Raw genomic sequence first — 12,192 nt, 5'->3', positions numbered from 1 at the left:
TTGTCAAACAGGCCCTTGGAAATACAGATGAGTTTTTTCAAGAGCTGTTTTCAAAGCAAATGACTACACATTCACCTTGGCTCTTTAAACAAAGGTTACTTACCCATAGCGTGTGTACATAGCCCGTAGGTGTGGGTGATAGTGTGGATGGGTAAGAAACTTTTTTTTTTTTACAGCCAACTGTCCTAAAAACTGCAGCTCCTGAGACACTATAACCCACAGAAAACCTAAGTGATCTGCAGCAATCACCTATGGATGGCAGTAAAGAAAGCAAAATGGGTTTATACCGTGCTGTGGCCTTTCACTACGATGAAGCCTTCTTTGATGCTAGGCACTTCCACCGGCCAGGAGCTGTTGTTTGTTCGGATAATGTCCAAATCCCACACCTCTGCCTGGAAAACAAACATGTGGGCACACAGGTTTATTTCTACAACTACTGGTCTGATCCAGTAGAGAATTTCTTATATCCTTATCTTATATCCTGACATACCAGCCCAATGGCAAATACGTGACACAAACCTTCCCATTTCCACCCAATTTGGCCATTAGATGCTTTCCTGACACCCAGCTATACATAAGCACAGGGAACCACTCTTGGCAGTTGTAGTTGTGGCTCACCAATCCCCCTCTCCTGGGAACTGGCTCAGCCTGAGCAGATGAGTGATGCCTCTGGCCCTCCAAATTGTTTCTAGTGGTCCCACTATTTAATGGCAAGCAGAAGTTATCACTTTCCTTCCTCCTGAGCCCTGAAGAAAGATCAGCATGACCTCTCCTTGGAAGAAAGGAATCCCACATTTCGTATTATGGGAGGATGCCCAGCACAGACCAGACAGAAGCCTTTACCATATCGGTTCTTTCCTTCATTAGATTCTTTGCCTCTAATAAGGGACAACATTTCAAAAGCAAGGTTTTCTTACCCTGTCCTCATGTAACAAAGCCAATGTCTGACTTCCCTCTTCACCACTCTCCTCATTATCATCTGGGATGAAAGGGCACCAGATGATTCTTCGAGAGGTGTTCAACGGGGTATTGTCAGGTCGCTTGATGTTAACCAAGATCTCCTCTCTGATCACCACAGTTAAGAAACACAATATTCTGGCAGTGCTACTGACACTCAGCAATAACCTGTTCAGGCCTGGTCCTCTGGTAAATACTACTAAACCTCAAGATTTTTTGGATCATTGAGATTCAAAAAGAAATCAGATAAAAGGATTCTGCTAAGAAAGGTGGCAAGGTAGCATTTCTTCACTGGAAGACGAGGTTAGGCTTACAAAAGTTAATAGAGTCTTACAATTTTCTCTTGCAGGCTGCAGACAGGGACAGGATAAGCACAACAGGACACACACACATCTGAATGTGCAATCCACATGACTGCTAATGGACAGATCAAATGATTTCAGCTAGCACAGCAACGTTACCACTGAAAGACCAAAAAGCTACCACGTTGCCCCAGGCTGAGTGCTCTGGTCCACCCATACAAATCAGATCTTAAACAACTACAACCATCTTTGCTCCAGTTGCTTCTGAAATGATGGGCTTTTGAAATGATGGTATACCATTAAAACTAAGAAGCCACAACCTTAGATGACATATCCCACAGACTGACGTGCTTCCCAAAAGCACTGAGCAGTCACTCCTAGCAATTAAAAAGGAAAAGACTTAGGGCAATGAATCAAACACTGAAAATAAATTTCAGGACCACCAAAAGAAGAGAGATGACAGGTTTGGAAGGAAGATAGTGAGCGGGAGGGAAGTATTACATCCTCCTCCCCAGAAAAGTAACTGAGGAAAAGAGTTAGAACCAGACAAATGTGAATAAAAAGCTTTGTCACATGGTCGAGGTGACACTGTCCCTGTGTAAGGCCAGATAGTACAGACTGATACTTCTCAATGACTACTTTTTATTGGACCAGAAGGAGCACTGAGGCATCACTCCTAGAATTTCAAGTTACATGCAATTTCGCATAATGATTGTGATGAATGCAGGCACAGGTTGACAGATTTGATATTCTGGAAGGGGCATAACTATTGACCTTCCCCCTGCAAGCTGCTATTCTGAAAAGGCCATGCAGTAAGTTGCAATTTTGAGGCTGCATTCACATCTAACGATTACACAAAGACTGTTACGAGACGTATTTTGACAAGATACTGGATTTTTTCTTTATCCATGGCCAGGCGCCAGACAAAAAGGTTGCCAGCCTCATCCAGGCATGCCAGCTGGTTGGAGTTGAGATGAGCAAAAGCCAGGTCTGCCACACCGCCTGTGAATCCTTTCAGCAAGGTCCGCTCAGCAGTGCTGACGCTCAACACCCGCACCATAGCGGAGCCATTACTGGCAACTGCAAAAAAGACAGAGGGAGAAGTCATCATTTAGCTGTGCAGTTTCCCCACAGGACTGCCTTTGTTTCCAGCCATCAGCTTGTAATTTCCAGCACCCATCCCACCATCAGCTGTCACTGGCAACACACCAAAAACCCATATCAATAGGTACCATGTTAACAAGCCCTTTCAAGACCCAGGATACACGCACAAATACCCACTGCACTTTTCAGCTTTGGTGCAGAAGATTGGAACGGCAGCATCAAGAAGGAGTCTGCCTGTCTTGTAAGGGGCAACTTAATTCCCTGTTTCTTCTACAATTTCTTGAGCACCTCAAATTCTAAGTTGCTCTACTTAAAAAGTCAACAGGAGTTGACTTCTCATGATTCCCAGGATAATTCTCATGAAAGGTGCCTTCATTAAATGTAAGCCTAAATCTTTATCCTGGGCTCATGACAAAGCTACTAAACCTCCAAGACTGACCTCCAGTGACAGTGAATTAATTTTAATTGCAATTTCATTTTCAGTAAGTGGAGAAAAGGAGTCACTGAGAGGCAGGTAGCTCAGATATGCCATCTGTAAGGGGAGCGTAAAAAGCATGAACACCCATCTAGCAAAAAGTACTGCTTTTTGGCTTGCATGACTGAAAAGAACATGCTTTAGAGCACGCACACACCAAGCAAAGTTTTCAACTTCCCCATTTCAGACAAACATAATGCAGGCAGTCTTATGGACACCCTGTTGTTTCCACTTCTTGATGCCCAATCCAGACCTAACAGACCACTCAGCTTTCCATAGTGTTACTGCACCCAAGCTTTAGTAATTTAAGAAAAGGGTGAGACACCCTAAAGCTGCTCTAAAATAACCTCAGCTAGCAAAAAACACAGAAGCAGAATAGTAGATTTCATAAAAGGCCAGACAAAATGACAAGTCTTAAAACTAAGAAGAAAGGGAAGAGCCAATGGAGCCCCAAACACTGTGTGCTTATATGAGAGCAGAAAGAGACATTGCAGATGACTAAGTGTTCATTTGTTTCATGTATGTTGTGAAACAAGCTTTCCCTGTTGTTGTTCTGCTTTTCTCTCCCTTCCTACTGCAAAATACACTGCATCTGCATTGCTCTTTGGCTCATCTAAATTTAGCCTTAAACTCAACTCAAAATTTATGCAAGCAAATCCATTGCAAACATTTATCAGCTCAAATTACCACAGGGCTGTTTCTGTGCTTAGCTACAGAGAAGCGTGTTTACTGCAGAAATACTTAATTAGAGGAGTAATCTGAACATCAGCTTACTGTCCAGTGAAACCAATGTAATCCTTCAGCTTTTCCTCCATCCCCAGTGAGTCCTTCTCTTTCATTTCTAACTTCAGAAAAGCTTTCCTTCTCAGTGGAAACTCTCCTACACCACGAACTCTTCCCTCCCCCTGAGCTCCAGCTTCACTTACGCTCTCACTACAACAGCACCCTGATCTTGGTATTACAAGAAGTGTTTCAATTATTGCCAGTTACCTTCTTCTGATGCAAACTTTGCCTCTTTTAGAGATACCCAGAGCAAAAGAATACAAATCACATCCAAGACAAGAAAGTTTCTCACCTCTAATAGCATAAGCCAGGTAAGAGTTTGAAACAGCTATCAGATTGCCATAATAGTATTTCTGCTCCCAGTCATATCGAGCAACAGGCTGTATTTTCACCTGCTCAAGAGAAAGAAAACAAAATACGAGAACTGTTTGGAATTAGCTTTTTCCTGGAACAAACTTGCCAAATATATGATTTCCTCCAGGGAAGATCTGTAATGCTTAACAGGAAACTATCAGAATATTGTACATTGAATACCAGGCAGCAGAGCTCTGAACATTCAAAGTTCTGGAGGCTGATGGATATTTCCTTCCATTACAAGAAGGAATGCAACTCACTGAATTTGTCACACTGCAGAACACCACTCTACCCTGCAACTACAGTGAGGCAGCCTTTACCTCTTTGTTAGCACTCTGTCTGAGTTCTTGGAAACTTTTTTGAAATATAGAAACACATTTGCCGCATGGGCAGTTGCTTTTTAGTTTTAATACTGCTTTCCAAGAAACTGAGACCTGGTCTTATTTGATAAGCATTGTCTCTGCGAGCAAAGAATTAAGAAAAACTATGGAAATTATGGAAATTATCCTCCCTTTCATTTTTATCTTTAGTATTATCTATGAAAAACAATGATAACATAGTACACTATTCATTTATGATCCCTGTGGTCCCTTAATTCACTGCACATCAAGGAACAGAATGATACAAAAAGTGCCAAGAGGATCAAGACCAGAGCGCTTTCTCCTAATTATTAGCATTTGTTCTCAGCATGTCTTAGTACTCTGCTACAGCACTAGTACTAATCTCAGCATATTGGTTCTTCTGCAGCTCTGATCTGCTGGGTAGGGCCCTCAGCAGGACTGAGGCTAGCAAGCTATCAAGAGCAGCCCTCCCTCCATAGTGAAGACCTTCCAGTGAAGAAACAATCAGCAGGAAAAGCTTGTTTGTGAAGGAAGGGCACTTTCTCAGGAACCTACAGCTTAGATCATGGACTTATTCCTGAAAATTAGACGATAACTTGACCAGACTCTGGAATAACAGCAACAATCAGCTACAAGATACTGCTCCAATTTTTTCCCCGCCTTGTTAAGCTCTTTGTCAAACTTCTACCTAATTAAAAGCTCCTATAAGACAGGAAAGAAGACAGTAATTTCTGTTTAAAATATTCAAGCATGAGCTGATGTGACTAAAAAAAAAAGACAGAACTACGCTTTCTCTTGTTCCTTACCTTGTTACTCCCTCTGGCCTTACTGGTGATGCTGGAATCACTGCTGGCCACTATCTCCACATCTTTTGCTGATATCACTACACAAGTGGAGCTGTCATCACCAGAAAGGCAGCTTTTAAGAAAAACAAAGTGGGGGGGGTGGGGGGGCAGAAATCAGACTGGACTCACAGGAAGAGAGCAGAGGTCAGATATTTACTATTCATAATTTTAACAGCAATGCAGGAGTATCTGTGCATCTAGGAGGTTTGACCTGAACAACTGAAACCAGAAACTACTTTCAGAGTCTCCCTTCTCCACGCGTCACAGGTTTGAGAGCTCCAAACACCTGGTTTGTTCAGCTTAAAAACCTCCCGTCTCTTCTCACAGTCCATTAGTCTATCTGACTTGAGCACAGAACTACATTTGGTTAGAGCAGCCTTTACTACCCAACAAAGAGACCAAAGCCAACCACTTGAACCTCATCAACAACAGTGTACATTGCTCATGGTTCTCACAGCATCCTCTCTCAAAACAATGACCAGAGAACCCAAACAAAAGCTATTTACACCAGTTCTGATGTTAAGAGTCACCACATGAAGCCAAGCATTACACTAATTAGACTGATGGGGATTTGTAGCTGTGGATTTGTATTACTACTCCCACGACAAATCCAAAGTATTCTATATGCTTATGTTCTCTTGCATATAAGCAGTAAAAGCACAGGTACTGTCCAAAACACACCGATGTATATGCACAACTCAGCAAAGAGTTAGGTAGAAATCTAGCTCATTTGTCCTGTTTTAAGTTACATGGAAAGAAATACTTTGACAAATACAATGTCTACTGTACTACAAACTGGTATAAGTTACCACTCAGGTAACTTGGGTCTCTGAAAGAGTCCAGCTGGAGGTCTATATGAGGACGTTAAGTTCCACCCAGAGCCCTGCTAATTTACCTCCATCTTGACTTGCAGTGTCCACCATGCGACCAGTCCTGCTCCCCTTCTCCCTAAACAGCTCTGCTGATATTCTTCAGTTCCTGAGCAGCAGGGATGGCAGGCTCCATGCATCAGCATCACAAAAGCTACAAAAGCTCTGACCAATAGCATGGACTCACAATTGCCACCTGAACTCAACGTAAAATTCAATGTCAGATTCCCAGCATGCTTGTCCATGCTCACCAGAACTAATTTTTAACCGTCTTCTATTCACTCTCAGCCTCTTTTCAACAAAACTTACATGACTTGCTTCTCCTGCAGGGCTGCCAGAGAAATGCTGCGATGCACTGGCTTAGCCAAAGAAGGTCCATCTCCGGCCACAATGGGATCAGGCACCAGCAGTCCATTCAGGTCTCCATTATATGAATTTGATGGTCTCTGGTTCTCATTCACTGAACCTAGGGAAAAGCACAACCAACTCTGCACAATATCCATTTAAAGGAAATAGCACTGTATGAAATACACTACCTCCAGATGTTTTTTGTCAGGTTCTACTCATCTATCAGGTAGAATATGCTGAATTGGTTGGGAAAAGCATTCTTCTCCAAAAAGGATGTGTAAGAGGCCTCCCATGTAAGAAACTTATCTCCACACAAACGAGTGAAGTCATAGCTCTTTTCTGACACAAGCAATCCTAACAGACCAGAAAAACACCAAAGAACAGGTATGAGGAACTTAGCAGGTTCAAGGAGCAAATAGTCTTCGATCAGAAAGACTAAGCTGGTAATTCAGATTTACTGAATCATGTGCCAGACCAAAGGGTTCTTGAAGAGTCATTTCAAACCCATGCCTGCAGAGAGATCTCTGCAGTCCAGCAATACAGTGGATAGCTGCAACATTTGGGGTTGGCTGGAAATAATACATTTGTTACTTTCCAGAACTAGCTTCTGACTGAGAAATGACCTCAAAGTCCAGGTGTTCAAGTAACTTAGCTATCAAACTGTGCAGCTGTGCCTATGGGATTCCCATATTTTTCCCTTGGTGGACTAGCTACATAGAAGTTTACAGCGCTCAAGTTTTGCACAAAGCAACCATTTGTTCAGAGTTTCAGCTGTGCTTTGAAGAGTGCATGTGCCCTGACTTCATATATTTGACCTAGCACAAGTTGCCTAATGGCCTCCATGCCTTCTGAAGGCTTTTAGAAGAGGACAGATGTAACAAGGGGTGAAAGAGACTCTTCTATTTCACTAGCAAGGTAAATAGTTGACGATCCCTACTGAAAAGCAAGCCCACTCCATCTGCACTTACACATCAGTACACCGAAGTCAAAGCCTCCTGTCTCAGCAAAATCCTCGCTTGAAATTTTCACTGGCTTTGGAAACTGAAATTTCATATACTGTTGCCAGGTAACAACTGCTGCTGAGCTCTTGCAAAATGGCTGCTCCCAGGACCAAAAGCTCCACTGTTACGGCACACGTAACAAACCTAAACATAACTGTGGGCAAGAGGCATGTCCTTTGAAGGCAAGGCAAGCTTTCAGTTACCAAACAGGTTTTAACATACCAGGATGAGCACTGCTGCCTACAGAAATAACTGCAACTATTATTCATTTGCCAGAAGAATATTTAAAACTTGCCTGTTTATGAACAGAGTCATTAAATCTGCAACTATGCTATGGACAGAAAAAGCCTGTGCAGCAACAGGGTATCCCAATGCAGAGACCATTTGGGCGCTCACCTCAATTTACCTGCACTGCAGAAAAACAGCAGCAGCGCTCACACGGCACAAGGAAACTTCAGGCCAAGGAATGCGATCCTGTAACCACCTAACACATTTGTGCTGCGCTTGCTGTTGCAAGATTAAGATGTGCGCCTTATTCCCACAGCACATGGTGGGTGCTTGTCCAGTTGCAGCAACTTCCATTGACTACAATTTATCCCTTGTGACCAAAAGCAGGAAAACATTCACTACAGAAAAAGCATCCAGGCTGCCAGAGAAAGATGATACATTCTTTGCTCTATTTGCAGCAACAGGAATGGCTCACATTGCTCTGCTCTGTTATGGACAGCAGGACGGTGATGTTCACTCCATGGGAAGGGGAACGACAAAACACTCCACAGAGGCTGATGGGCATAACAGTACACTGACATTCAGGAATGGCCTTAGCCCATCACTCTGTCTTAGTCGGAGTCAGACAAGCACAGGTGCTGCCTGCACACTGTCCTGAAGGCATAAAAGAAGGGAAGAGGCTCAGTGTTTAGTAGGTACATGAACAAAACAAAGTATTAACCTAAACTAGTACTGGCCTTCAAAGGGAAAGAAGTGTGGTCATATTCATTACCTTTTTAAAGGGCAGGAAAGCAGGAGCAATCAGAGCCGAGATACTGAACTCTTCCTGCTCTGACCCCCACCCCACATCAGGGATGCTACTTCATACTGAACAGTGACTTCCCTGATAAACACCACATGAGTAGGGTGAGCCCATGTAACACCTGGTTATCAGCAGAGATTTCAGCATGGATTGAAGGATCCTGCCCAAAACACCAGCAGGGACTCTCCTCCATAGCACGCTGGCATTGACAGCCTGTCTACGTGCTCCAGCTCGGAGTTCCATGGTTTGATCATGCAGCATCCCCTTGCTGAGGGCACAGCATCAAAAAAGGACAGAGCTTCTGAAGCAATGGAGGATGTTCGCCAAAACTGAGAGAAAACTGTGTCAAGAGAGACTTTGGTGGTGGATCGCATTTTCACGATCACCGAAACCAGCAGAACTAAAAAGCGTTATGACAGTTGTAAACTCTTTAGAGTGGGGAATGTTTCTTGTCATCTGCCTGGACAGCACCCACGATAACATAATGCTGCTTATAGCTACGTGAACCTAGTACTGCAAAACTTTCTTCGTAGCAATAACCTTGAAAAGCAGCTACGCCAGTCTCTGCTGGATATTAAGTGAAACCCAGAGTATTACAGAAACTAGAACTAGAGAGGACCTTGACCACAGCACCTTTGTGCCAGACAAGACTAGCCCTACACATGCAATTCATGAGGCTGCTTCTATTCTCCTTTAAAAGCCTTGAAGGATGCCCCAGTTTCCCTTTCCTCTGACATCCTACCAGGATTTTCAGAGGCTTTCAGTTGACAAACAAGTACTCTTGCTCTTCACTTTATTATGTCCAGTTCGTTCAAGTCTATTTGCTACTATCCAGGCAATGATTTCTGCTTGACTTACTGTCCATTTGCTCCTCTTCCTCTCAACTGCCTTCTTGTGGACTAGAGTTGACAGAGAAGGTATAAAAAGCATGAACAGGAAAGAAGCAAAATGAAAGTAAGCAAGCCGTACTCAGTAAATAACTCCTTTGCTTCAGCCAGCAAGAGAAGCTGCTTCTGGGGAAACTCAGGCTACCTTGAGAGAACAGAAACAACTCCCAACCATTTCCCAACCATGACACATCCTTTCAGGTCAGAAATTGCTTGTGAAACAAGTGTTCCCCATCCCTGCACTGAGTCTCCTTTCAGTCTTTCAAGTACAGAGCACTGCACTGTGAAGGAAAAAATGTATTTTCTTGTAAGAATTATAATCTGGGAGCACCTAAGTGCTCCAGAAACAACAGAAATTACTTCAAATAATGAGAAGTTTCTCTATGGGTAGTAAAACTAATGAAGCTGGTTTCCTGTAGGTTTGCTCCATCACCCCATGTGCTTCTACATGCCTCCCACAACAATCCTGCATCCAACCTCTCACCCTTTTGGCCAAGCAAAACGCAGCACACGTGGCAGTCGCTTTGGAGGCAGCACATTCGTACTGACTCTCAGGACACTTAAAAGCTACGTTATTCCTGCCTTTTCCTCAACAGGAACACAACACGGGCATAAATTCTGTCCTCTGCCCAGAAGCTAAGTTTTTTTGCAAAATGTTCATGGTCTCAGGCTCCTTCAGACCATTAACTCATCAGGTTTGAGGATAGCACTGATCTGAGGGATGCCTGATAGCCCCTTCCACTGAACTCAGCAAAACACCTTGGGAAAAATTCAAAGCATTCTTAACACAGGAGGGAGACTCGGGTCGAGGAGATCAGTGCTGTTCAGTTTTCAGCGGCAATACCTCTCAGATAAAAAGAGCCCAGAGACCCGCAGCAGCGAGCTCTAGGTCCGAACTGCTCCCGCTCTGTTCAGCAGCAAAAATATTCTCCCATATCTCCCAGCGACGGTCCTCAAGCTGGGTCGCTGGCTCCTCTCCTTACCCGTCTGGTACACACCTCCCGCCTGGCTCCCGGGTTCTTCGGGGAGAGAGGTAGGGCCGAGTGGGACCCCCCCTCGCCCCGGGCGGGACGGAGCCGGCGGAGGACGATGCCACTGGCACCCCGAGACGGGCCCAGCCCCGGAGCGCGGCCCCCTGACAGACGGCGGAGCAGCGGCACACCGGCCGAGGAGGGTCCCGCAGCCCCGGCCCGGGACAGGGCAGCGCGGCCGCCGGCCCTGTGCGGCGGCCCCGCCCAGGCCTGCCGGTGGCGGCCTCCCGCGCCCCCTCGGTCCCGGCCCCTCACCTCCCGGCCGGTCCAGCTTGAGGATGTCTCGCAAGTGCTGGGTCGCGTCCTCGATGTCGATGCTGGAGGAGGAGGCCATGGGGTCCGGCCCGCTTCCCGCCGCCGCCCGCACAACCGCCACCGCGCTGCCCCGGCCCGGCCCGCCACCCACGCTTCCGCCTCCGGTCCGGGCCTAGTACGCCGGGCGGAAACTGCCGCCGGGACGGGGGGTTCCGGCCTCGGCGGGGGCGGAGCCAGTCCGGCCCCGGGCGGCAGCGCCAGGACCGGCAGCCCCGGCAGCCGCGGCCCGGGAGCTGCTGCCGCCCCTTTCCTCCTCCCCGCGGGGCCAGGACTCTGCCGAGCGCTGAGGGGGAGGCGGTTGCCGCAGGCCTCAAGGGCCTACACCGGCCCTGGCCCCCTCGGGTGTTACAGCCAACGTGATTTCCCGCTACGTGCAACACCACGAGAGGATACCTAAAGTCACACTCATAAAGGGTTAAGTCAGGTTGATTAGGGGGGGAAAATAATCCCATACAGCTGCCCAGCCTTCCCTCCCACTACAGGCAGCTTTCACCATCTCTCCCCCCAGGCCTCCTGACTCAGGAGGTTACTAGGGCTCAGTCTAATGCAGTAAACATGGGTAGAAAGACAAGAGACAGCAAAGCTGACACATGCAGGTGTCAAAAATAGTAACCAATACTGATTCAGGAACTCTGGTGTCTGTCTCCTCCAGGTAAGGAACCAAGAGTGAATGACTCTGTGGAGAAAGGCAGGAAAAAGAGCCCCAGAAAGACCTACATGACCAATTTCAGAAGATAACTGCTTTGAACTTTTAGCAGTCTAAAAGAATCTCATTTTAGATAGGTTTCTAAACTAACACCTGCCGCACATATCCTTCACTTGAACCTGACTTTTAAGCAAGCTCTCTCTTGGCTTATTGAGCTTGTCATTCAAAGGACTACCCTGACCTCACGGACTAGATCCTTCTGCAGGGCAAGGTTCATAAGCCAGATCTATTCTTAGATCCTCCCTCATCTGCCAGGCTTCATTCAGATCTGGAGCTACAATATTAAAAAGGGAAATGCCAAGTTCATATACTTCAAAAACAAGCTCAGCGAGGCATGCTAATCCCTTGAAAATTGGGGTCTGATAGCTTAAGTGAGGTCTGAAGGTAAAGCAAATGTGATTCTGCTCCTGTGCATCTCATATGCTGGAAAGATTAGTAAATCCCTTCACTGGTAGAACACCACCACCTCCAGGGTGGAAGACACATGACAGCCAACCATGCTGTAAAAACCTGCACAGCAAATGCAGTACCAGCTCAAATTATAATGAAGGGATGCCAGAAAGACAACACAGAGCATGAATCTGGCCAGGAGTTTAGAGCCAGATACAAACTCCAGGAGGGCAGCGCTGGATTGGCATCCTGCATGTCTGCCTATGAAGAAAATACATCTGTCTTGTTTAGCTTTGAGGGTGAACATAATAGATGTCATGCAGATTAACTACAGGCTACCATGACTGTTGTCATCCTTGTGTATTATTTTAGGCTTTTGCCTTGGTAAAATACAACCACTGAGAACTAACCTGTCAACATTGAAAACTGAGCTAAAACTGTTATAAAAGCTGCT

General features: G+C 45.7%; 2 protein-coding genes across 5 annotated transcripts in view; both read right to left on the bottom strand.

The window, feature by feature from the left end:
• Positions 1 to 10,675, bottom strand: part of EDC4 (enhancer of mRNA decapping 4) — a 38,337-nt gene extending 27,662 nt beyond the window's left edge. For both annotated transcript variants that reach the window (XM_075715460.1, XM_075715461.1), the window contains exons 1-7: positions 10,583 to 10,675; positions 6,340 to 6,496; positions 5,123 to 5,234; positions 3,914 to 4,013; positions 2,150 to 2,339; positions 918 to 1,065; positions 288 to 392 (exon numbers count right to left, since the gene is read on the bottom strand). In XM_075715460.1, coding sequence (XP_075571575.1) covers positions 288 to 392; positions 918 to 1,065; positions 2,150 to 2,339; positions 3,914 to 4,013; positions 5,123 to 5,234; positions 6,340 to 6,496; positions 10,583 to 10,661 — 891 coding nt within the window. In that variant the 5' untranslated portion in view covers positions 10,662 to 10,675. The remainder of the gene's footprint in view (positions 1 to 287; positions 393 to 917; positions 1,066 to 2,149; positions 2,340 to 3,913; positions 4,014 to 5,122; positions 5,235 to 6,339; positions 6,497 to 10,582) is intronic.
• RSPRY1 (ring finger and SPRY domain containing 1) overlaps positions 1,475 to 12,192 on the bottom strand; it is a 281,438-nt gene continuing 270,720 nt past the window's right edge. For all 3 annotated transcript variants that reach the window (XM_075715462.1, XM_075715465.1, XM_075715464.1), the window contains one exon: positions 1,475 to 1,487. The gene's annotated coding sequence lies outside the window, so the exon portion shown is untranslated. The remainder of the gene's footprint in view (positions 1,488 to 12,192) is intronic.

This window comes from Pelecanus crispus, chromosome 8 (assembly GCF_030463565.1).
Source record: "Pelecanus crispus isolate bPelCri1 chromosome 8, bPelCri1.pri, whole genome shotgun sequence".
Classification (NCBI taxonomy): Eukaryota; Metazoa; Chordata; class Aves; order Pelecaniformes; family Pelecanidae; genus Pelecanus; species Pelecanus crispus.
This window is presented reverse-complemented; position numbering and strand designations above follow the sequence as displayed.